Here is a 22,949-nt window from a genome sequence, read left to right on the forward strand (position 1 = left end):
TTGACTTTTTGTTGCTGTTGCTTTGAATATCAAACTGCTTTTGAATCTCTCATCACTCTTTCCAGAAGGCATGGAGGGCTGCTGTTTTCTCAAGTGAGTCTAAAGCCTCTTTGGGCTCAAAAAATTAGTTTTGAGTTCTCTGGATACTGGCCAGGGGTTACGTAATGCTGACTGGGCATGTCAATCATAGCCCACCCTCATACTTGCATTCATTTGCTGATATAGCAAACACACACACACACACACACACACATTTATATATTCAGGCATTTCAACATCTCTTCCCTGCTCCCCCAATACTTCATGAATTATCTGTGTTACCCATTTTGTTCTAAATTCTTATCATCCCAAAATCAGATTTGACTGATGCAAAATATCTTGATTGACCACACTGAAATAATGCAGTATTATGCTACGCAAGCAGAGTTAAGATTTAATTTAAATTAAAACCCTCATCATACTGTAACATTACCATTACTACAAGAGCCATAAAAAGGTCCTTAGGTTTATTTCATAAAACTATTTACTTACCAGGATCTGGAAGTGCCAAACTCAAATCGAAATCATCTTGTCCTGTTCAATTAAAAAAAACACAGCATCACCATTTCATTCTAACACACATGATTATGGCTCTATCCAGAATAACAGGGAAATTAGTTACCTAGTTCCAAATGAAGTAGCCTGCACCTACAGGATGGCTTTTGAAATCAAACATTTTCATGTGCACCTTGAGGCACAGGTGAACTCAGTGGCACGGAGCACTTTTTATCAGCTTAGGCTGGTATACCAACTACGCCCTTATCTGGACAGAGATAGCCTAGCTACAGTTATCCATGCTCTGATAACTTCTCGTCTGGATTACTGCAATGCGTTATACGTGGGGCTGCCTTTGAAAACGGTCCGGAAACTTCAGCTGGTCCAAAATAAGGCAGCAAGATTGTTAACAGGGACTGGCCTGAGAGCTCATATTACGCCAGTACTTTTCCAGCTGCACTGGCTGCCAGTCCATTTCCGGGCCTGATTCAAAGTGCTGGTGTTAACATTCAAAGCCCTTAACGGCTTGGGGCCAGGTTACCTGAAGGATCGCCTCCTCCCATATGTGCCTGCCCGGACCTTAAGGTCATCATCAGCGGCCCTTCTCCGTGAGCCCCTGCCAAAGGAAGTGAGGTGGGTGGCTACTAGGAGGAGGGCTTTTTCTGCTGTGGCACCCCGGCTCTGGAATGAGCTTCCTAGTGAGGTTCGCCTGGTGCCTACATTGTATTCCTTTCGGCGTCAGGTGAAGACCCTTTTATTTTCCCAGGCATTTTAGCATTTTAGCTTTCTAAATTTTTAACTTTGCTGTTTTAAATCTGTATTTTAAACTCCTGCACTGCTGCTAGGTTTTATTGTGGTTTTAATGTTCTATATATTTTAAATTGTTTTATTGTGTGTTGTTTGGTTTTAATTTTTGTGAACCGCCCAGAGAGCTTCGGCTATTGGGCGGTATAGAAATGAAATAAATAAATAAAATAAATAAATAAAAATGTGAATATATGCATACGATCACCCATATATATTAATTAGAGTGTGCGTGTGCATGCGCGTGTACATACACATGCACTACCACCAAAGGAACTTATCCAAAGATGATCTAATAACCTATATCTGGATCTGTAGATACAAGTAGTAATTCCACTAGCCAACAGAACACCTGCCGCTTCATCCCTTTTCAGGAATTTATTAAAGATCTAGTCAAACTTAATATACAAATATTTACAGACCAGCGTATGTTCTGGCAGAGAAAGGGGAAAGGCATGTTCAACTCCTAGGTCTTAAAGGGCCTTCACCAGGCTCTTTTAACCTCTGGATTAGTGGCAGAACCAAATCAGTACACTTTTCAACAGGTGAAGCACTCAGCTATGCACTAGCTACTTTGTTCCTGAAGTACTTCCTTCAAAAGAAGCACACATACTGCCACATGGAGTTAAGTGAGGGTGAGAAGAGAGAGAAAACGTTGCACACCCCTGAATTTGGAACCCAAAATTCCCAATAATTTTTTTTTTTAAACCTACACAAGCAGAGCAGAAAAATACTATGTACCTGGTCACCTAGATGACCATGAATTCAATACGGACAGAGAGAAATTAAAATATTTTGCAGAGTACTATATGGGGCCCGTTTAACCCTTTGCTGTCACACCACTTCCCCAACTTAAGCTGCCCTCCAGCCATGTTGCTATTGGAAAAAGACATACAGTCACAATGTCCCCTGAAAGGAATAGGAATGGGGCGGTGGGGACTGCAGAGGATTAGATCACCTTTCTCCTGAGCTGTAGCACCAATCCAAACAATCCCAATTAAAAAAAAAATAGTTCCAGTTATGGAATTCTAATGTTAATATGTGGTTTGGCCCTTAGTGTAATATACTAAATGAAAAGCTAAACTCGTATGTGCTCCTGGATTCTAGAGAAGTTTGACTACAGGGGAAAGGGTGATCCATGGAAACAGAACGAACTTTCAGACTGAATAAAGAGTAATATTTGCCATTTGCAACAGGAACTAATTTACACCTTTTCTCAATGTGAATTGAATTTTGATCTATTACCTCACAGTAAACATCTGTGCAGAAACTACAGTAGGTCTGTCAGTAGGTTTACCACATGCAAAACCAACCTGAAACTATATACTTGGCTGTTTAACCTTGCTATATATTGAGCAGCAGGAGAGCCAGGAAGCCACATGGTAAATCCCCAAATCTAGCCAAAAGGTGCATATTCATGTATTTCTTTCCAATAGGATTTATGAGATATGTAGGTCACCAGTATTCCCTCAAGATTCTTCCATAAATTTGTTTATAGACCTATCAAGGGCTAATAGTCAAGACAAGCTAAATGGAACCTCTGTATTCAGACAAAGTATATCTCTAAATGCCAGACACTGTTGCCACTGTCTTGTTTGTAAGCTTCTTGGAAGCACCTGTTGCCTACTGCTGGAAACAGAACACTAGACTAGATCGCTCCTTAAGCGACCCTTAAGAGCAGGGCCCTAAAGTCCTTAAGAGGGTTCGTATCTGGTTGTGTAAATTAGGACCATGTCACAAATAAAAGAACTGTCCAAGGAAAAATTGATCACTACAGGGTGATACGTCATAATGCAAGAGCTTGTTTCAATCAATGTTTCCATTCTCCAGTTTCTTAACTCTGCCATAGGCAGTGCAAGCTTACCAGATTGGTCTCTTTGAACCTCTCTTGACAGCTGGCATACCCACTTACCCCCCACACAAAAAAGCTTGATATTTCCCTTGGATAGCAGTGCAGGTTTTCAGAAGGGGAAGACTCTCAGGAGCAGTCCACTTCCCCCAAGCTGGAATAGCAGTTGTTCTTCCCTGGTCTCCTGGCACTGTTTAATCAGTTGTGTCCAAGCCAGAATACTAACAGCTTTATAGCACGTGTGGGGTTGGCATTTGCCCAGAAGCCTAGAACTACATACTTCTCGGATGTCTGTGACTACCCTAGAGCAGGGGTGGACAGAAAGTATGTTTTGGACTTCAACTCCCAGCATTTCTGACCATTGGCCATGCTGGCAAATGCTTCTAGAACCTGAAGTTCCAAACATCTGAGATCTATCTTCTGCCTACCCCTGCCCTAGAGCTTGCCCCTGTTTGAGTGTCAGCAAGAATGGGTGTAAGCACATTACCAGGTTGAACATTCAAGCTGGATTCAGCCTACCCCACAATAACCACTACTTCCACTTTTCAGTTTCCCCAGAGATAAGGAAAAAAAGAGAGGGAAAATGGAGGCTGTGATGGAAGTGTTGTAAATAGTGGCAGCAACAGCAAGTGGTACACCAGCTGAATATCTTATTTATTTTATTTTTAAGCCATACACACTCAATTAGAGTGCAGGTATGTATGACAAACAATTAACCTGTTGCGAAGGCAGGCAGACCTTTTTGTTTTTTGCAGGTTCAAAACTGATGTTTTAAACTCATAGCCACCTACTTCCAGAACAGTCATCAGCACAGTAATTTAGAGAAAAACAGTGTCTTATTCACATACTGCCAGCTGTAACTTGCTAAATGACTATGAAATGTGCCTAAACTAAGTTTTTTTAAAAAAAATAATGCCACCATTGATCCTGATTTCTCCACAAATGGAAAGAAATTTCAGTCACAGAATGAGAGTCGTGCTCACAGAAGGGGTTCTTCCAATATGGTTCTTCCAACTTATGGACAATAGAAGTGAGGATCCAAGCCAGCAACATTAAAACTAATGACAACTTTGGGTGATTTTTCACCACTGCATGATGGAGACAAAAGGCTGAGGATTCACTTTTATTTTTTCCTTATTTGAACATTTTTGTTTAAATGGTCAAACTTCCTCCAACATTTATTACCTGCAATCCATTCAGCTGTAGAGGAACACCAAATCTACTGGGTATGAGAAGTCAGAAAGATGCAGTAGTAGCCATTCTCTCCTCTAACACATACCAATGTGGAATGCCTTTGGCATATCACCTCTAGAAACACCTCAATAGAGATTTGGACATTTGACAGTTTTTATAGAGGAGGGACTGAAATACAAGTATGACTCATAAGAAGAACAGAAAGCTTGCAACAGCATCAGTCATCTCATACTATGCAGGAATTTGTGGGCATCATTCTTCCAGAAGAGGCAAAAACTCTGACAGGATGTTTACATGCGCTGCCAAGCAACGCTTTATAATTAGCTCTGTAGCAACATACCATGAAGTTAGGAAGACTCAATACTGCACTGCAGTTTCTACAAAGATTGCCTCTATCAGCATGCTTTTTCAAGCTAAAAATTTCTGAAATGTATGGAAACAAAAATGCATTCAGTATGAAGAGTCTTAAACCAAAGATGCCCAAGATTCCTAAACTTAGGAGATGAAACATTTTCACAGAGTCAAATACTGCAGCTCCCTTACATCAGCATGTCTTCTTACAAAACTCAACAACCAAACCATTGCTTTTTGTTAAAAGCATGCACTATACACACACACACACACACACACACACGCTGTTCCGAATCCTGCCCCTATTTGGGGGAGCTTTTTCTCTCCCTGAGAAAGAGGCATTGCAGAGAGGGGAAGAATTTCGGAGAATTTTCTCCTTGGGGAGGGAGACAAGAGTTTCCACATACCTTTTTAAGTTTAGGAGGTGGCTGAAGGATCTTTTTATTTTTTACTTGAAAAACGCCCCCACCACGAGACACTTTACAGAGAGGCTTATCCAGCTCAGCAGCACTTTTTGAACTCCCATGAGACCACATGACCTCACCCTCTCCTATAGGCATTCAGGAAGAATTCCCAGGTTGCAGAAGTTTTGCAAAGGGTCCCAGGCTGTTGCAAACAAGAACAAATGGGACTTTTGGAGCTTTAGAAAAAAAATCTTATTATCTTGCTTGCTCAGTGTTGCGGCAAGGAAGAAGAGAATTTTTCTAAAGCTCTAAAAGCTTCGTTTGTTCTTGCTTTGCAGAGCTCCTGCAGCCCTTCCTGAATGCCTGTAGGTGTGGGAGAGGTAGTGTGGTCTCCTGGGAGTTCAGAAATAGCTGCCACGTTGGAGAAGCTTCTCTCTAAAGAGTCATGGGCAGCCACAAGTGTGTGTGTGTGTGTGGGGTTATTAAAGTAAAAAAAAAAATAGAAACAAGATCCTCAGTCACCACCAACACTTAAAAAGTTAGGCAGAAATCCTGTCCTCTTCTCCAAGAAGAAAGTTGCTTGAAATTCTCACCTCCCCAACCTCTTTTGCTGGAGTTTTTGTCCCTCTTTCCCAATGAAATGCCAAAAATGGAAGAAGCGAAATTTTCAGTACAGCACTAATATATAGAGGGCAGCAGGGGGAGAAAGAAAACATAATACATAGTACAGGAAAGGCAAATTTGGCCAGAATTATAAGCCTTAATTATATCTCATTTAGGCTAACATAATGCAGTCTTCGTGGGGCTGTCCTTGAAGTGTTCAGAAACTAAAAAGTACAAAATGCAGTGGCCAGACCATTGTCTGACTTGAGCTTTGGAGGCTGTATACTACTGCTCTTGAACCAAATAAATTGCTTTCCAAGCCCAATTCAAATGCCGGTTTTGACCTTAAATCCCTAAATTACTTAGGGCTAGGATATCTGAAAGACCACCTCCTCCCATACATGCCTGCCAGTACTCTGGGATTTTCAGGAGAGGCCCTGTTATGTTCCAGCACCAACAGAGGCTAGACCGGTGGATATATGAGGAAGGGCCTTTCCTGTAGCAGCACCCCGACTATGGGTCATATAGCCCCCATCCTTACAGAATTTTAGACAGGCAGTAAAAATGCATTGTTTCACTGGATCTTTTATGGATTTTAATGCTGCTTATTTTTAAACAAGGTTCATTTTTCTGCTTTTATTTTGTTTTTGCAGTGTTATTGAGATAGTACATCACTTTGATGGCCCTGATGGGTCAAAAAGTGATTTATAAGTACTTTTAATTGCTCCTGCTACTACCAGTAATGCTACTATGGCTACCAATAACAACAATTTGGCCCCAATCAGTTCTTCCTGCCAAGGCAGTAATAGTCAACAGTGAAAATGTAACTCCTGATACTCGGGGTTATGTATAGGTCATTGACTTCAGTAGAAGGATCTGTTCTTTTTCATGTATCACATACACACATGTATATGTGTGTATGTGACTTAAAGAAAATGGTTTTTGTACTATGTAATTTTTTTGTAATTGATGCATTTTGTAATTCTGATAACTTTATCGTTGTGGCTAGGTGCTGGATGCGCTTGATCTTGTAAGCTAAGCAGGGTCAGCCCTGGTTAGTACTTGGATGGGAGACCGCCTGGGAATCAGGCTTCCTGCACTGAGCAGGGGTTGGACTCGATGGTCTTGTAGGCCCCTTCCAACCCTATGGTTCTATGAGATTCTATGAGATCACTCACTTATTTTTTAAAAATACAGAGGCCAACAGCTATTTTGATCTGTCTTTAGCACTATAGCAGGGAGAGGGAAACTTTTTTGGGATGGGGCCAAATTCCAATTTGAGAAGGGTCTCAGGGGCTGTATTGCAGCAGTAGACAGGACTAAGGGCATGGGGTGGAGCCAAGAACAGATGTAATTTTTACCTATGTTGATGTTTTCTCACCAAGTATACAAACCAGTTCTAAGCAACTCAAGCGTAAGCCCCTGTATGACAGATCTTAAGCCTGAAAAAGCAACAGCTATATACTCTGCAGGGTATTTAAAGTTTAATTTCCTTTAAATATTCTCTTATCTCTGTTCACTGATCAAAGATAATAGCAGAAGAAGCTTGCGGGCCAAACAGAAAACCACTAAGGACCATATCTGGCCCACAGGCAAGAGTTTTCCCATTACTGCTCTAGACTGTTGGAGTACGACTGGCGAGAACCAGGTTCAAATTCCCACTCTGCCATGAAGCTCACTGCGTGACCGTGAGCTAGTCACTATCTCTCAGCCTCCTAGGATTGTTGCAAGAATAAAATAGGGGAGGAAAGGCAGGATATTAGGATAATAAATAAAATGGGTCCCTTGAAAGGCAGAAAACAGAAGAAGGGGCTTGTCAGTTAACCAAGTTCAATCCCCTGCATTCGAATAAGGGATCTGTGAGTGAGCCAGTATCACAGCTCTGGGCCACTCCCAATCCTCTCCGATAAAATTCATTATGATATACCAGCTTTCCCCAACCTGGTGTCCTCCAGATGTTTTGAACTACAACTCCCAGAATTCCTGACCATTGGACCTGGATGACAGGACTTAAAGTTCAAAATACCTGGAGGGCACCAGATTAGGGAAGGCCATGGTAGCTTTCCAAAACCTGGTGCCCTTCAGATGCGTTGGACTAAAAAAAGATCCAACCCAACCAGCACAGGAATTAGCCATGCTGGTGGGGATGATGGGAATTGTAGTCCAACACCTCTGAAGACCACCAGCTTGGGAAAAGCTGTTCTAGAGTCTATAATTGTCACCGTCTTTCGTCTTCCCCCTTCGCAATCAACACATTTTAAGATACTAGCCTTCAGGTGCACTACTTTATTAGTTAACTTTATTAGTTAATGACCAGGTCCTTCACAAATGCAAATTCTAGGAAACTCTCAGGCTACAAAGGAAACAGCTACTCCACACAATTACAAATACCAACAGAGGAGCTGAAGTGGAAGTTAGAGAAGTTGCCAGCAGTTTGAATGAGAACTTCTCAGCCAGACTAGCTTAGGGGGGATGCGCCTCCCTTACAATTGCTCCCTCCTACATGGGCTATTGTGCATCTGAGCTCCGCCTCTAGCTTTTCCCGCCTCACTCTGCCACAGACCTTAGCATCCCTCAAGTCACGCCCCTTACTCTCAATCCTCCCCCAAGACCTGGGTTCTCATGGAGGAGGAAAGGGGGGGGCCCTTCAGGTCAAGCCATCTGTGTGCCAAAGTCTTGAGAAGAACACCTCGCCATATCTGAGCTTGCTAGGGAGGAAGCCTCCCCTGGTTCTGGCTGCTCCCGTTCTGAGACTGAGCTACTAAGTATCTCCACACACTCAGATTCATTCCTGACGATAACGTTAAGTTATAGTAGTGGGGGTTTAGTCAACCAATGACTGTTCTCTCTTTTACAATACTTGCTCAACAGCTGTTTTCTGAGTTTGTGAACCAGTTCTTGTTCTTCACTGTATAGTAGTAATAGTAGTAGTTGTTGTGAGTTTTTAAAAAGCTAAATGTTAAATAGCCTCAACATAATTTTGGTAAAGATTTTTTAGGAAAGCTTAGGTCACTGCCATTCTATTCATATTCTAAAGAAAATAGATTAGAGCAACAGCAGTTAAGTCTATAAAAAAAACCACCACCCTCTCACCACAGGAGCCAAATCATATGACTTGGAACTCTGATTCATAAGCAAAATCTTCCAAATGCCATGGCATAAAAAACAAACAGATCAGAAAGCTGCATCTACTCTCTAATACACTCTGAATGTACAAAGGACCCTCCCCAGCCCCCTGAAGTAGGCATCAAGATGACATTACAGCATGATCCTATGCAGGTTCACTCAGAACTAATGCATTCAGAATTCAATCAGAGTTAACTTTCAAGTTGTGTGCATGAGATTGCAGCCTTAGGCCAGCTATATCTTTGTCAACACAATTTCAATTCCAAAGTCCACACTGCACATCACAAGAAAATGTTTCAAAACAAAACTTTTCAGTCTACTGTTGTGTTACATGAAAGCAACTTGCATGAAAGGATGATTTGGATTGGGTTGAAGCTTCGTTAACCCAGAGGGGCATTTTATTACTGTAATGTATGCTTAAGCAAGACCCAAAAGGAAAATGTCAGACATGGGATAATCTGCTTTTTAATCCATGGCTCCAACCTGAAATCCAGATTTTGGGGGTAGGGAATGGAAGAGAGCTGGCTTACACCAGCTTGTTAAAAAAGACATGAGACAATGCCGTGAACAATTGCACCTAATTCCATCATGCATTGTGCTGTCCCTCTTCTGCAACACAGTGGGCCAGTTCGCACAACGTGACAACCCACTGTGGGATAATTAACCCTTGGGGTGCTGTGGTACATGCCAGCTGCCATTATGAACATATAGCCCCCAGCCACGGGTTCCCATGGCTTGTCATGTCATCCAAGCCCAGGCGGTGGGGGTCCTCTGAGGGTTAAGCAACTGTTGCATAACCCTAGAACAGACCATGGGTTCTGCAAGGGTTGTTTAACCTTCATATAACCCCTGCCACCCAGGTTCAGATGACATGCCATGCCACAGCAACTTCCAGCCAGGGCTTGCATATTCATAATGGTGGACGGCATGCACCGCAGCGCCTTGAGAGTTAATGAAGCCACGGTGGGCTGTCCTGTTGTCCAAACCAGATCAGTGATGAATTTCTTTGGATTCAAATTTTCACTGCTCTTTCTGATTAACATTTGTTTGAAAGGAGGCATAACTTTAAACAACACTTTAAAAAACAGTTCCATTTGTCTATTATGTACATTTGTCTATAATGTATGTACAAGTGGCATACATAGGTGCAGGCTAGTCTGTAGTATTTTGGTGCCCTAGGCAAGGTGCTATTCTGGCAACCCAGAGGTCATGCTGCCCTTGCAGCCCCACTCTTCTCTCTCTCCATCCCTCAGCCATCCTCCTCTCTTCTTCCCCCTCCCAGCCGCCGCCACCACCCCCCTGCTCCAACTGCTTCCTCTTCTGCAGCTGCCGCTGCCGCCACCATCTTCCTCCTCTCCCCGCCACCTGCACCCCCCTCTATGCTGCACTTCAAGGAGTCCTTGCTTTAAGTGAGGCATTCTAAGTGAAGTTGCCCTGGATATTGCCTGCACTGCAGCAGTATGGGTGATCTTCATAGTCACCACACCCAGAATGCTTTCCTTTAAGGAAGGGCCCCTCAAAGCGTAGCATTTGGGCCTGGCAAGCTCTCTGGAGAGTCTGCTTAATGTTTGGAGGAAATTATGAATGCAATTATGAATAGGAATACTGGGAAATCACCAAGTCCAGATGGATTTCCAACTGAATGGTATAAAACATTTTCTAGCCTATTCACGCCGAAGTTGTATTGTCTCTATAATCATATTGTTGAATCAGGGCTCCCTTTCTTCATCGTTAAATGATGCTTATATTACTGTGATTCGTAAGCCTGGCAAGGATCATACTTAATGTGCTATCAACCTATATCATTAATTAATGTAGATATCAAAATATCAACAGCAATTTTGGCCAAGAGATTGCAAAAAGTTATCACAACACTGATTCGACCAGACCAGGTGGGATTTATTAAAAAAATAATGGGTTGATAATCTCAGATTAGTTGTCAATCTGGTCACTTTAAATTCTGAAAGAACTGATCAGATGGCCATCATTTCTTTGGATGCAGAAAAGGCCTTTGACAAAATCCACTGGATATTTATTTTTACCACATACATTTTGGTTTTCCCAAAGAATTTTTGAGATGGGTAAAAATTATACTCGGCCCCGAGAGCCAAAGTAAAGATCAACAATCTATTTTCAGCTTTTTTTCAACTTGGGTGGGGCACTAGACAAGGACGTCCACTTTCTCCATTGATATTAGATTTACGTTTGGAACCCCTGGCGTGCGCTATTAGACAAAGCAGTCGCATTCACTTTTTTGTGCATGCTGGCTTAGAATTTAAAATTGTTCTTTATGTTGACGATCTTTTGCTGTTTATTTCGAAACTTCAGTCGTTTCTTCCAGCTTTGATGAAACTGATTAATACTTTTGGTGAATTGTCAGGCTCTTCATTTGGTCGAAATCAGAAATATTGATTGGAGATAGTTAATACACTAGAGTATATCCTAACTGGTAATTTCCACGATGCCCAGATTTCATTACTTAATTTGGGGATAATTATCCCTAGATATATCAAATGATAAAGTTAAATATAAATAAGTTGATTAATATTTCATGAGATATCGATAGATGGGCATCTTTAAACCTGAGTCTATGAAGTAAGGTTAATACACTTCAGTTGAATACTATATCTAGAACTGTTTATGTTATAGGTGGGATCCCCTTACTTATATCTGGCAAGTATTTCCAAAAGCTTAATGCTTTGTTTCGGAGATTTGGGAGGGGGGTTCCTTTTCACCAAGAATATCTTTGAAAAGGATACAACTTCCAGTTAAAGAAGCTGGGTTTAGCTTTCCAGATCTTGCTGCATCAGGCTTATCTGCTGACTTGTACTAAATTTTGGTCTTTTCCACTCAGACTTGATTTTCCACCTTGGTCAGTTTTGGAGTCTTCCTGTCTGGAGCGTCTCTCCAAAGTGATGGTATTAGGTTCTCAGCATCTTAAGGTGGATACAAGATTTCCTACAATCATGGCAGTCAGAGAAGTGTGGCATATAATGTCACGCCAATTACAGTTTGACCCATTTCCCCATGCTAAACTGATTTTATGGGAAAATCCAGATTTAAAAATTGGAATGAAAATGTTTTTGTGGTGGACATGGACAGTGATTTTTACTTTGGATCAATTAGTGGGTGTTGATGATGAATGAGATAAATTTGATTTGCCCGCTACAGCTGAATGGCAGTATTTGCAACTGCAACATTGGTTAGAATCTAGATTTGGTCCAGCTGCTTTCAGTGCATCGGAGTCCCCCGTGCTATTGAACACACTTACTGAGGCTGACCTGGTACTTCGACCCATGATTCATGTTTATAAAAACTTATTATCAGTGAATAAGACTCTCTGGAGAGTCTGCTTACCTGATCACTCTCTCACTCTCGGAGTCCTCAGAGCGAGACATTGGGTGGTCTGGGCAGCACGGATGGGTGGGTTGCTAGCATGGGGGAAGGAGCTGCAGCATCACCACCATTTTTGGAGGTTCATTTTGGCATCCCCAGAATTTGGAGCCCAAAGCAGCCACCCTGTTCGCCTCCCCCGCCCTCACAAAATGGCCCTGCATAGGTGCGACGAAGACCTAAACTCAGAAGGCCTGTCACTTTTAAGACTCCCATGCGCTTGGCTGGAATAACTGGACACCATTTCATGAAACCCTCCAACAAGCCTCTTCTGAATCCACAAATTCCACAGACAAGGATTGACCACATCTGTCCAACTTTTTTCCTTTTCAAGGTAAATCCCAGTGTTGATTAACGCTTTCCTCAGACATTATATGTCTATGGGAGGCTCACATATTACCCTGTCAGCTCTTCCCACTGATGAATAGCTCCTCAGTTATCACTCATGATTCTCCCATTTAGATAGGAGAAAATATTCCACTTTTTGTCACTTCTCGGTCATCTTGAGAAGCTCCATGTGACATAATGCTGGAGTGACCCTGACTCTCGGCATAAGTGTTCTTCCTGCATCAGACTGCTCGGTATATGAGCCAAATTAAACATGCTCCTACTCACACATAGTGGAACGATGAGTGATAGTTTTATTTACCTTTATGTAAGCACATGTGGCCCCCTTTTGGATTGGGTCCACAGCGATCTGAGAAGGGGGGATTGTCCCAAAATTTCTGTGGGGTATGTGTATGGAAATCCAGAACAAATATGGGGGGAATGTTTAACCCATGTGTGCTTACATGAAGGTAAATAAAACGTTCATGTACATAAAATCCCATAGCTCCACCATGCATGATTAGGAGAACATTTAATATGGCCCTAAGGTTAAGTAGACCAGTAAGTGGCTTTATTTTAATTTAGCATGCATAAACATTGCCTTTTTCCTGTTTTCTCTTTATATTCTTCTTTGATAAAATGTAATTAATTTGATACCTGGATCAATGGATAGAGTTCCTTTCACGCTGCCCAGACCACTAGAAGATAAGAGAGGAAGTTGGGGGTGATGCTTGACCAGTGCAGACTGAAAGCTTAGTTGATAGCCCCCTACTCCCAGGTAAATAAAGGTTTAGGTTTGCAAGTTTTAACCATATCTCATGACAGCCTCATTGACGTCGACTAAGGCTGACAAGATTGAGTGGTGGCAATAGTAAGAAGGTGGACGGCATATTGCCAGCAGTCTGCCTTACAGGGTTGGTGCTCGGATGGCAGTCCGGCCCCCCTCCTTCACAATAGGGTCCCAGGTTGTCTTCCATCGAGGCACTGACCAGACTCAGACCAGCTTAGCTTCCAGAAGGTGGCTGCACAATGTGCCTTCAGACCAGGCCCTGGGACCGTTATACCTGCAATTGCGTTATCTAGGCCAGCCTTCCCCTTCCTGGTGTCCTCCAGATGTTTTGGACTATTAGTCCCAGCATTCCTGACCACTGGCCATCCTGGATGGCGCTGACGGGAGTTGAAGTCCAAAACATATAGAAGTTGGGAAAGGACAATCCAGGCAAGCAAAGGTTTGAGAACACACATCTGTTGAGATAACGCATAGTTCCGCCTCAGGAGAGATTATTTTGAAGCTTTAACGGAAAAGAAAATGAGATGACCAGATTTCACATTAACTGCAATTTTCAAGATATACACTCAGAGTGATGACAAATTTGTTTCTGTAGGAGCAATAATAAATCTACAGTAAAAAGACAGAGAAGAAGAAAAAGATTTTACTGCAGTATTTTGGAGGTGGTTTTATTTTAGAGCTTCATCATTCCTGACCAAAATGGGCACAAAATCTAATCTTGTCAGATATATTCCACACACAGGAAGACAGTGCCAAGACTGGTGACTTGCCACTTCTCCCTTTCTACTAGAATTTGTGTTCACAGCATCATAACAAATAACACCCCCACGGCCCAACACTGATTATTCCTTGAGAAGTCCATACACAGCCACTACCCAAAAATGATGGCAGTGTATAAGGGTGCCTCTGCGCAGACATTCATTTGCAATGCCATACAGCAGGGGCACTGAACCTCTTTCAGTCCTCAGGATGAATTACATTCTGGAGAAGTCTTCAAGTGGTGGGTGGGGCCTAAGGCAAAAGGGACAGATCCAAAGGCAAAGGTCCAGCATATTTTAGCTTTAAGCACTTAGTGCCAGCAATGAAGCCTCAGGAAAGGCATTCCAACCTTTTACACTGGGGAAAAAACTGCCCCAAAGCACAGAAATTACCAAACAATCACAGCTGGGGGAAAGGGGACATGGCCCTCTGAGGAACCTCAAAGAGCTGGCTTGGGACCCCAGGAGGTTCTGCATTTCTACCATAAGGTAAAATGAACAATTAGGTTGGGAGCATAGAGGGAAACACATAATGTAGATCAGGAAATACCCCACCCTACACGTGGAATTTGAAAAAAAAATTCACTGTTGAGTGTTGCCAGTTTTATGAAAGAGGCTTCAATTTGCAAGAGGGGCTTAAGTAGTATTACCAGAAGATAACTAAATGGACTGCATGACGTAGTCCTTTGTACCATCTGGGGGAAAATATTTATTGCTTTCATGAAGCAGGCAGCGTTCTCTGACTCTTAGGTTTGCAAGTTTTAAGTGGCAGTTTATCATGTCAGAGGTGTCAATGCTACAATACTATTTTTCCCGATCAGCCAGTTACTCAGACACAATTTTAGGATGAGCAGATGTGTATAGCTTGTTCAAAACAACACCATCAGCACTGAACAATTTCCAAATGCATTGATATGACTGGGATAGCAGCCCCATATTCCTTTTGGAATTTAGCTATTCAAGAATCTGTTACTTATCTAACAACTTTCCTGATACTGTACTGCCAATAAAGCTTTAAATCAACCAACATCTCTAATTAACTTATTAAAACTTGCACCTCTCACAGAAAGTAATACAGTTGGCTACGTATGATGCATGGCAGGCAGATTTGGCTAATTCAGCCTTCAGAATACCACCTTAGACGGATTGCAAGAGTTTCATGCTTGTTGTTGAAAAGTAGACTCAGACTTTAACCTGTCTGGCTAAAGCTTATGATGAAATACCTGTGTTTGTAGTGTAGAGAAAAGCACCTATGATAAGTACTTGGGAGATGAAGGAAAAACCTTGAATAATACTGTCTCAAATGACTGCCCTAAACATACAGGGCTTTTCTACATGAGGCACTTATCGTGCACTTGTCATTTCCTACTCACGGTTGTTTTCGGGTTCTTTAGATGACAACGTGACCCTCCAGTTTTGTTTCTGTATCTAACCAGTACCTTCAGTGAGGGGGTTTATTTAGAGGAGGGAAAATGCGGCATTTAATTGTGAAAGCGAAAGCATGCATTTCTTTTTGTGTGTTTGCACTATTCTGCTACAGCATAGCGCCACCTAGATGTTATGTAGTGGAAAACTGTGAACTGCCCAGACAGCTTCGACTATTGAGCAGTATAGCAATGATATAAATAAATAAATAAATAAATAAACGCTCTCCGTGTAGTGCTCAGATCCTGCAACAAAAGTGAAACCAGATACAGCCAATTAACACCCTCGTACCTTGCCGACAATGGTCTGTATAATCAAAGCTATGGCTTTCCCAGTAGTAATATATGGCTGTGAGAGCTGGACTATAAGGAAGGCTGAGCGCCGAAGAATTGATGCTTTCGAACTGTGGTGCTGGAGAAGACTCTTACGAGTCCCCTGGACTGCAAGGAGGTCAAATCAGTCCATCCTAAAGGAAATCAACCTTGACTGCTCATTGGAAGGACAGATACTGAAGCTGAAGCGCAAATATTTTGGCTACCTAATGCGAAGAGAAAACTCTCTGGAAAAGACCCTGATGCTGGGAAAGATGGAAGGCAAAAGGAGAAGGGGACGGCAGAGGATGAGATGGCTAGATAGCATCACCGATGCAATGAATATGAACTTGAGCACACTCCGGGAGAGAGCGGAGGACAGGAAGGCCTGGCGTGCTATGGTCCATGGGGTCACGAAGAGTCGGACACGACTTAACGACTGAACAACAACAACAACAACAACAACATTGAAAACTTCACATTTTCCTCCCCACTTCCACAAAATTTCCATATTTTAATACATATTCATACTAGCATCACTACTCACCCAACTAATATCATAGGTAAAAGGACAGTATCCAACATTTTCAGTCTAAAAAGGAGCTGCTTATGGAAGGATCCCTTCCATGAGTACAACTCTCCTTCTGTGAATGGAAGCTCTTTCTCTTCACAGAATGAAGTGACGGATGCAACTGATGGATTACAAACAACCAAGTTCTACTACTGAAACTCATGCCACCATAATTCATAGAAATGTAACAACATATTACCCATCTTGCTTTCTTGACTACAATAAGCTTACAAGTCAGCAACTTGTCTATCCTTGCCCCCACCCCCAGTCATTAATTTTCAGTGAAAACACAGACCTTCTGAAAGAAAACACAGACCTTTCCGTGAAAACACAGACACAGAGGGCAAAGGTCAGATGTCTGACTCCCCCTTCCGAAATCATAGCAGTATCTATAGCCTCAGAAGGGGGAATGCGACCTATCCTATGGTCCCTGGGATGCTCTCCCAGGAACCATAGGATTGCTTATCTTGTTAGTTTTTATCTTGACCATGTTTATTTGTGCGCATTTATATCCTGCCTTTCCTCCACAGGGGGTTCTCACTGGTTTCCTATGAAAACACTGACCAGACTCAGACTTTCTTAGCTTCCGTAAGGTAGCTGCCTTATGTGCCTTCAAGACCATGCATTGATATGAACAGTCTCATTCAAATGCATGTAGCATCAAGATTGGGATGCTTTTGTAGGCTTATGCTAACAAGTACACAGGGGAATATTTTTTGTAAAGAAGAGCAAAGGCCCCTTTCCCCACTGCAGCTCATGTTCCATTTTTCAGCTTGAAGTAAATATGACGTTTAAAAGATCTGCCCACGGCAAATGTTCCAAATAAAACTATGGGGAGCGTGATTTTTTTCACTCATGAATACCAGAATAGTTTTTACCTGTTTCTGAGTGGGAAAACTGTAGTCCAGCATGATTAGCAAGAGACAATCAAAGAGAGGCAGATGTAGGGAGCCATGGAAAGAGATACTGCATAAGCTACTGCCAAGGATGTTAACATGGCAGTCTTTGCCATAGTCCTACATAGACTGGAGTGTGACAGTTTCATTCTGAAAGTGGGAAGAGCTATGCCCCTGTGTAGAACCAGTGTACATATCTGATGCGCTATTGTGAGCAGCGCTATGGTGAAAGTTTGTTGGACTCTACAACTCAGAGCAGTGGTACAGTGTTACTGCACTGCTCGTTATCTTCGTTGTACTGCAGTTCTCACTAGCCACCCCCTTCCCCCCTAAAAGTGGACTATAATCCTTGCACAAGTGGGGGTGGAGATGGGGGCATTCTTTGAAGCAAGTGGATTGTCTGCAACCCTCAGGATAAATATACAAAGCAAACACAAGCTTGTTATTTGTGGCCAAACATGTTTAAAACGGATAGGAAGTGTTCAAGGATTATCAAATAAGGTCAAAAAAACATCTGGAGTGAATTGCCCAACAGCTTAGCTTCCGACAAGAACGCTATTCTTCCCTATTGATATTTTGATAGCAGTTTTGTAGGCATTAAGCCCTGTGCTTAAAGCAAAGTCTGTTTGAAGTTATATTTATGTTCCTGTTCACCTGTACTACAGAGAGGTAATTAGATTAATTTAGTCACTATATTTTGATGATTTCCCCCCTACAGTATATATTGAATTGGGCCCCCAATTTCCATTATAATATATTTATACCCAGATCTTCAACAATCATGCCGAGAATGGCTCACAGCTAGAACATAATGTAATGTAATTAGGAAGTACAAAATACAAAGATCCCATGCACTTGCAAGTAGTATTTGGATGTTTAAAGAAAAATTCCTGCTTGCAGTTAATAATTTAGAACACCCTTGTATCTATCTACAAACCCAGCTAACGGAATCAGGAGAAGACGCAACACCTGATAACCATACTGAAAATGTGGTAAGACAACTTCTGCTGGGAAGACAAGTTCAAACTGCTATCATTAATCACTATATCTTATTTCGTAGCCTCGTGGCCAGTTGAAGGTTTTGCCTGCAGAAGCAAGAGGCAACTATCTATGATGGGGTGGGCAGAAGACAGATCTGGATCTACTGGTAGAACTCTGAGTGACCGGCAAGGATTCCTGGGCTCAGAATTCTTTATTTTAATTTTAATTATTTATTATATTTCTATACTGCCCCATAGCCAAAGCTCTCTGGGCGGTTTACAAAAGTTAAAACATAGTTTAAAAACCATTTACATAAAAACATATGGACAATATATACAAATATAGGACTAAAAACAACTTTGAACTAAAAACAGTTTTTAAAGAATCCAATAATAAAACACAGCTTAAAACAACACTGCTTAAAACAGTATACAAAAGTCAGCACTTTAATTCTAAGTATCTGTCTTTTGCACCAGGATCCCATTGGTGGATACTGGGGTTCTAGGAAAAAAGAAAGTAAATCCTGCAAGCATGAAGTCTGCACACCCTGATGTATGACAACTTAACTGATGCTAAGTATTCCCCATGTTGAACTTGTCTTATTATAGCATCATGATAACATAAGAGTCTTCTTCAATGTCTAGAAAAAATAGTATCCCTTTCCTGTGCTTATGCAAAATCTGCATGTGCCAAGTAGCTACATGCATGTACGGCAAATTTCAACTCCATAAATATAATTTCTATTTGCCCACTCTTGCAAGGATAAATGAAAGAAAAACATGAATCCCAAAATGCTATAGAAATGTTCTACTCATTTTTATACTTCTCCTCTCCCTCAACATATACGCTGTAGGACTCTAGTGTTCAATCCTTGCAAAGAAAGTGATTAAGACACATAATTTGAGTAAACGTCACACAATTTCTGTGTGACATGACTTACTGTCCCATAGAAATTGGCCCAAACAACTTATGTGTATGTAGGCCAGTTTAAAATGATACTGGAAAATGTGTGCTAGTTTTAAAAAGGGGAAGAGGAGTGGTTTTTGTGGCAATTTTGACAAGTTCAAGGCATATTATCTGGTTACGGATTCCACAGAAATTTAGGTGGCAAACAAACCACAGCTATAGTATTTAACCTTTTTTTTAAAGTTAGGTCTCTGATGTAATAAGAATCCCAGATAATCTTCTCCCAACGAAAAATACATATTATTTTTAAAACTTGCTTTTGTCACAGAGGACAGTGTTGAATTCAAAGCTGCCTAGCTAGTTACTACTGCCTAAAATGGGACTCTAACTCTATCAAATTCCAAAATAGCATTCAAGGAAAGTTTTGCCTTGTCAAGTTAAACCTCATGCAAGAAGACCAAAACACGGCTGGTTGGGGAATGCTGGGAGTTGTAGGACTCTTTTCTGTCTAAACATGCATAGGATTGCACCCTAAGAATGCTTCTTTCTCTAGATTGCGTCCTTTAAGTTGATTTGGATTTTAAAATACTTTAATACATAGGGGACTATTTGGATAATAACTCACCTTAAAAAAAAAAAAAAGCACTAGTCAGAATCAGCAAGTTAAGCTATTGTAGCAAGTTCTGAGATGCTATGTGAATTAGCAAAAGACACACCCATTCCAGTTATACTTCCACAAGGCCACAGAGCTGGACAATCAAACAATGACCTGGTTTGCATGTAACAACAGTTTATGTTTCGTTTAACCCATGAATTGTTGGGACCACATGCAAGCACACCCACTAGCTCCTGCCTGTTCACCACTTCACATCTGCTTTGGAAAACAACCCATGAACGCCATGCCCCCAATCCTGCATTGTTGTATGCGACATGCAGATCTGGAACTCTGGGTTGTGGAGGGGCAAACATCCCAAAGTTTTAACTAAACAACAAACCATGGGTTCAATCTCTGGGTTTGGACTTCATGAACCAATGCTGGGTTTGGACTTCCTGCGTTGTTTACCAAAGGGGATGCGAAGTGGAAGCAGAAAGCAAGAATTTCTGTTACATGCTAACCGGATCACTGACTACCAACTTCCAGTTCTCCTTAGGGTGCAATCCTATGCAAGTTGAGACAGAAAAATGTCCTACAAATCCCAGTATTCCCCAGCCAGCATGGATGACTGGAGAATGCTGGGAGTTGTAGGGCTTTTTCCTGTCTAAACACACACAGGATTGCGCTCTTACTCACTTTTCCCTAAGCTCTCACCAAGCCATCCTGAACAGTGCTGTTTACGCTGCATGAGATCATGGAGAGTCATGCTTATAATGCCAGCTACTTAAACAATAGGGAGGAAGTGGTCCCATGCAAAGACCTGTGGGTATGAAACCTAGGAAGACAAGTTAGAAAATAGATGCTTCCCTATGAACATTTAACTCCAGCTCGTTCTCAATGTCAATCACCCTTTTGTAGACACAAAGGGTTGGATCCAGATTTAGTCAGACTTAGACAACACCCACTGAAATTAATGGGATAAGTTAGTCTAAGCATGACTAAATCTGGATCCAACCCATGTAGGTGGACAGGATACCCCCCCCGCACACACACACCCCGATTAAATGGGTACAGCAGGATTCTACACCGCACTGGCGATTGTGAGTTCAAGAGAATCATTCTGGATTACTTAATACAGTATCTGGGTGTAATCTGGTCCGTACAGTATGGCCTGAAGATAAGCCACTTACGTATTTTTCTTGAAAGCGCTGTCAGATCCTAACTTACTGCCTGGTCTTAACTTGCTTAAAAGGCTATGCAAATTCCACTGAGTTCAGCGAGGGCTGCGCCCAAGTAAAAATGCATAGGATTGCAATCCTTCGCCACAACAAGGCAGTGATCCATGAAGGGGGCTGATCTTCCACGGCTCCTCAAAATCGTGGCGAGGTTCCCGAAACAACCCCTCTCCCAGAATCGAAGTGGGCGCCTATTTTTAACACCGGGGCCGAGCCATGGAACCTCGGAAAAGAAGGCCTTTGAGCATGTACAGATTGCCTTGCCTTTCCCCAGGCCACTGAGCACTGCGGCACACAGGCTGCCAGCTCCAAGGGCGTGGACTTGCAGGCAGGAGTCAAGCCCGGGCATCCCTCATCGTCCAGAAACCCAGCCCTGGGTGGCTGCCAGCTAACGTTTGCCACATCTCTCCCTCCACCCGCCCGCCTTTGTTCGGGACAGGAGAGAGGGAGGGCCAGAAAGAGAGGCGCAGGGAGGAAACCTTCTGGGGCTGGGAAAGCAGGCAGCAGCCAGTGTCCAAAGGGGCGCTCTCTGATCGACCACGCCTGAACTCGCACAAGGCGAGGAAGGAAAGTAGACCCCGGAGGCCGCCCCCTCTTACCTCTGCACCGGCTCGCCAGCAGCGCCAGTGCTAGAGAGACAAAGAAGGCGAGTCTCTGCATGGTCCCGCCGCCGCTAACAGCTGCTTCGGCCCGAGTCTGGAGGCAAACTTTGCCAGGCTCTCCAAACGCCCTTCTCGCGTAAGCGCCTGTAAGCTGCGCCTGGGCCCCTCGCTGCGCTGCGCTGCGCTCCCCTCCTCTCTCTCTCTCTCTCTCTCTCTCTCTGTTTTGTTTCCCGCAGAGGTGGAAGCACCAAACGAGCCCCGCCCTCGCTCGCGCTTTGACGCGACGCCGTCCAGACAAACAGCTCCAAAGTTGCAGCCCCGCAGCCAAAGGAAGACGCTTCGAGCTGAACTCCCTCCAAGCCTGGAAATCCGCCTCTCCGAGGCGGCCGGCCAATCTCGGGAGCGAGCTGGGCGCCAGCGGCCAATGAGGAAGAGCGCGGGGATCTCGGCGCGCACGCCCTGACGGCGCGGGGGAGAAGACCCGTGCGTTGAGTCATGCCCCAAGTAATTGGAAGCCCCGCTTGGGGTGCGGCGCAGTTTGGCTTTTCTCCGCTCGAGGGAGGGAATTTGCTGAGAGGGCTGTCGAGGAGCCTACCGGAGTTTGCTGCAGAGCTGAGATACATATTGCTATAGCAGGGACAACTGAGAGTTCAGCTGTCAGGAGTATGAAAGCCAACTGGCATATCTTTGGAAAGAAGGTGTCTGTGGGTGGGAGTAACTTGTTTACTACCGGCTGCCTCTTTGGGAGCTAGTGGAAGTTCACTATCTTTGAGAACTAGCTGGCTTTCAGTGCCAGAGTAGTCTAGTGGTTAGTACTAGAGAGACTCTGGTTCAAATCTTCCTTTATCCTCCCTAAGCTCACTCTGAGCAAGCCAGTCTCGCTCAGCCTGCCTGACCTACCTCACAGGGTTGTGGTGAGAAGAAACTTGGAGAGGAAAAGCCGTGTATGACACCTTGAGCTGCCTGGAGGATAGGTAGGATATAAATGCAACACATACATAAAATAACCCGGACATGTGTATTGCATGCTTTCTGAATGCTCAAGGGCAGGAAAGCATTTTGAGGTGATGCGACAGCTTTGTCATGGTTTTTGATCTGCGATGGATCCTCCGCACAAGTATGTCATCAACTGAGGAACATACACGTGGCACGCTTCTTCTGGTTAATATGTAATACCACTGACTGCACATGCTTGGATCAACTGTGCTGTGTAGCACTGAACAGGGGGAAATGGGAGAAGTTTGCATTGTATATGCTGATTACTGGTGAGTACAACAAACTAGGTATCATGTCA

At 42.9% G+C, this 22,949-nt stretch overlaps 1 protein-coding gene across 1 annotated transcript in view; it reads right to left on the reverse strand.

Moving 5' to 3' along the window:
- LOC146350115 (CD99 antigen-like) overlaps positions 1–21,875 on the reverse strand; it is a 53,960-nt gene extending 32,085 nt beyond the window's left edge. Inside the window, exons 1-2 of the mRNA XM_084844274.1 lie at positions 21,653–21,875; positions 532–573 (exon numbers count right to left, since the gene is read on the reverse strand). Coding sequence (XP_084700400.1) covers positions 532–573; positions 21,653–21,713 — 103 coding nt within the window. The 5' untranslated portion in view covers positions 21,714–21,875. The remainder of the gene's footprint in view (positions 1–531; positions 574–21,652) is intronic.
- Between the last annotated feature and the right edge of the window lie 1,074 nt (positions 21,876–22,949).

This window comes from Heloderma suspectum, chromosome 3, assembly GCF_057233095.1.
Source record: "Heloderma suspectum isolate Gila_16-S chromosome 3, 16-S_ref, whole genome shotgun sequence".
Taxonomy (NCBI): Eukaryota; Metazoa; Chordata; class Lepidosauria; order Squamata; family Helodermatidae; genus Heloderma; species Heloderma suspectum.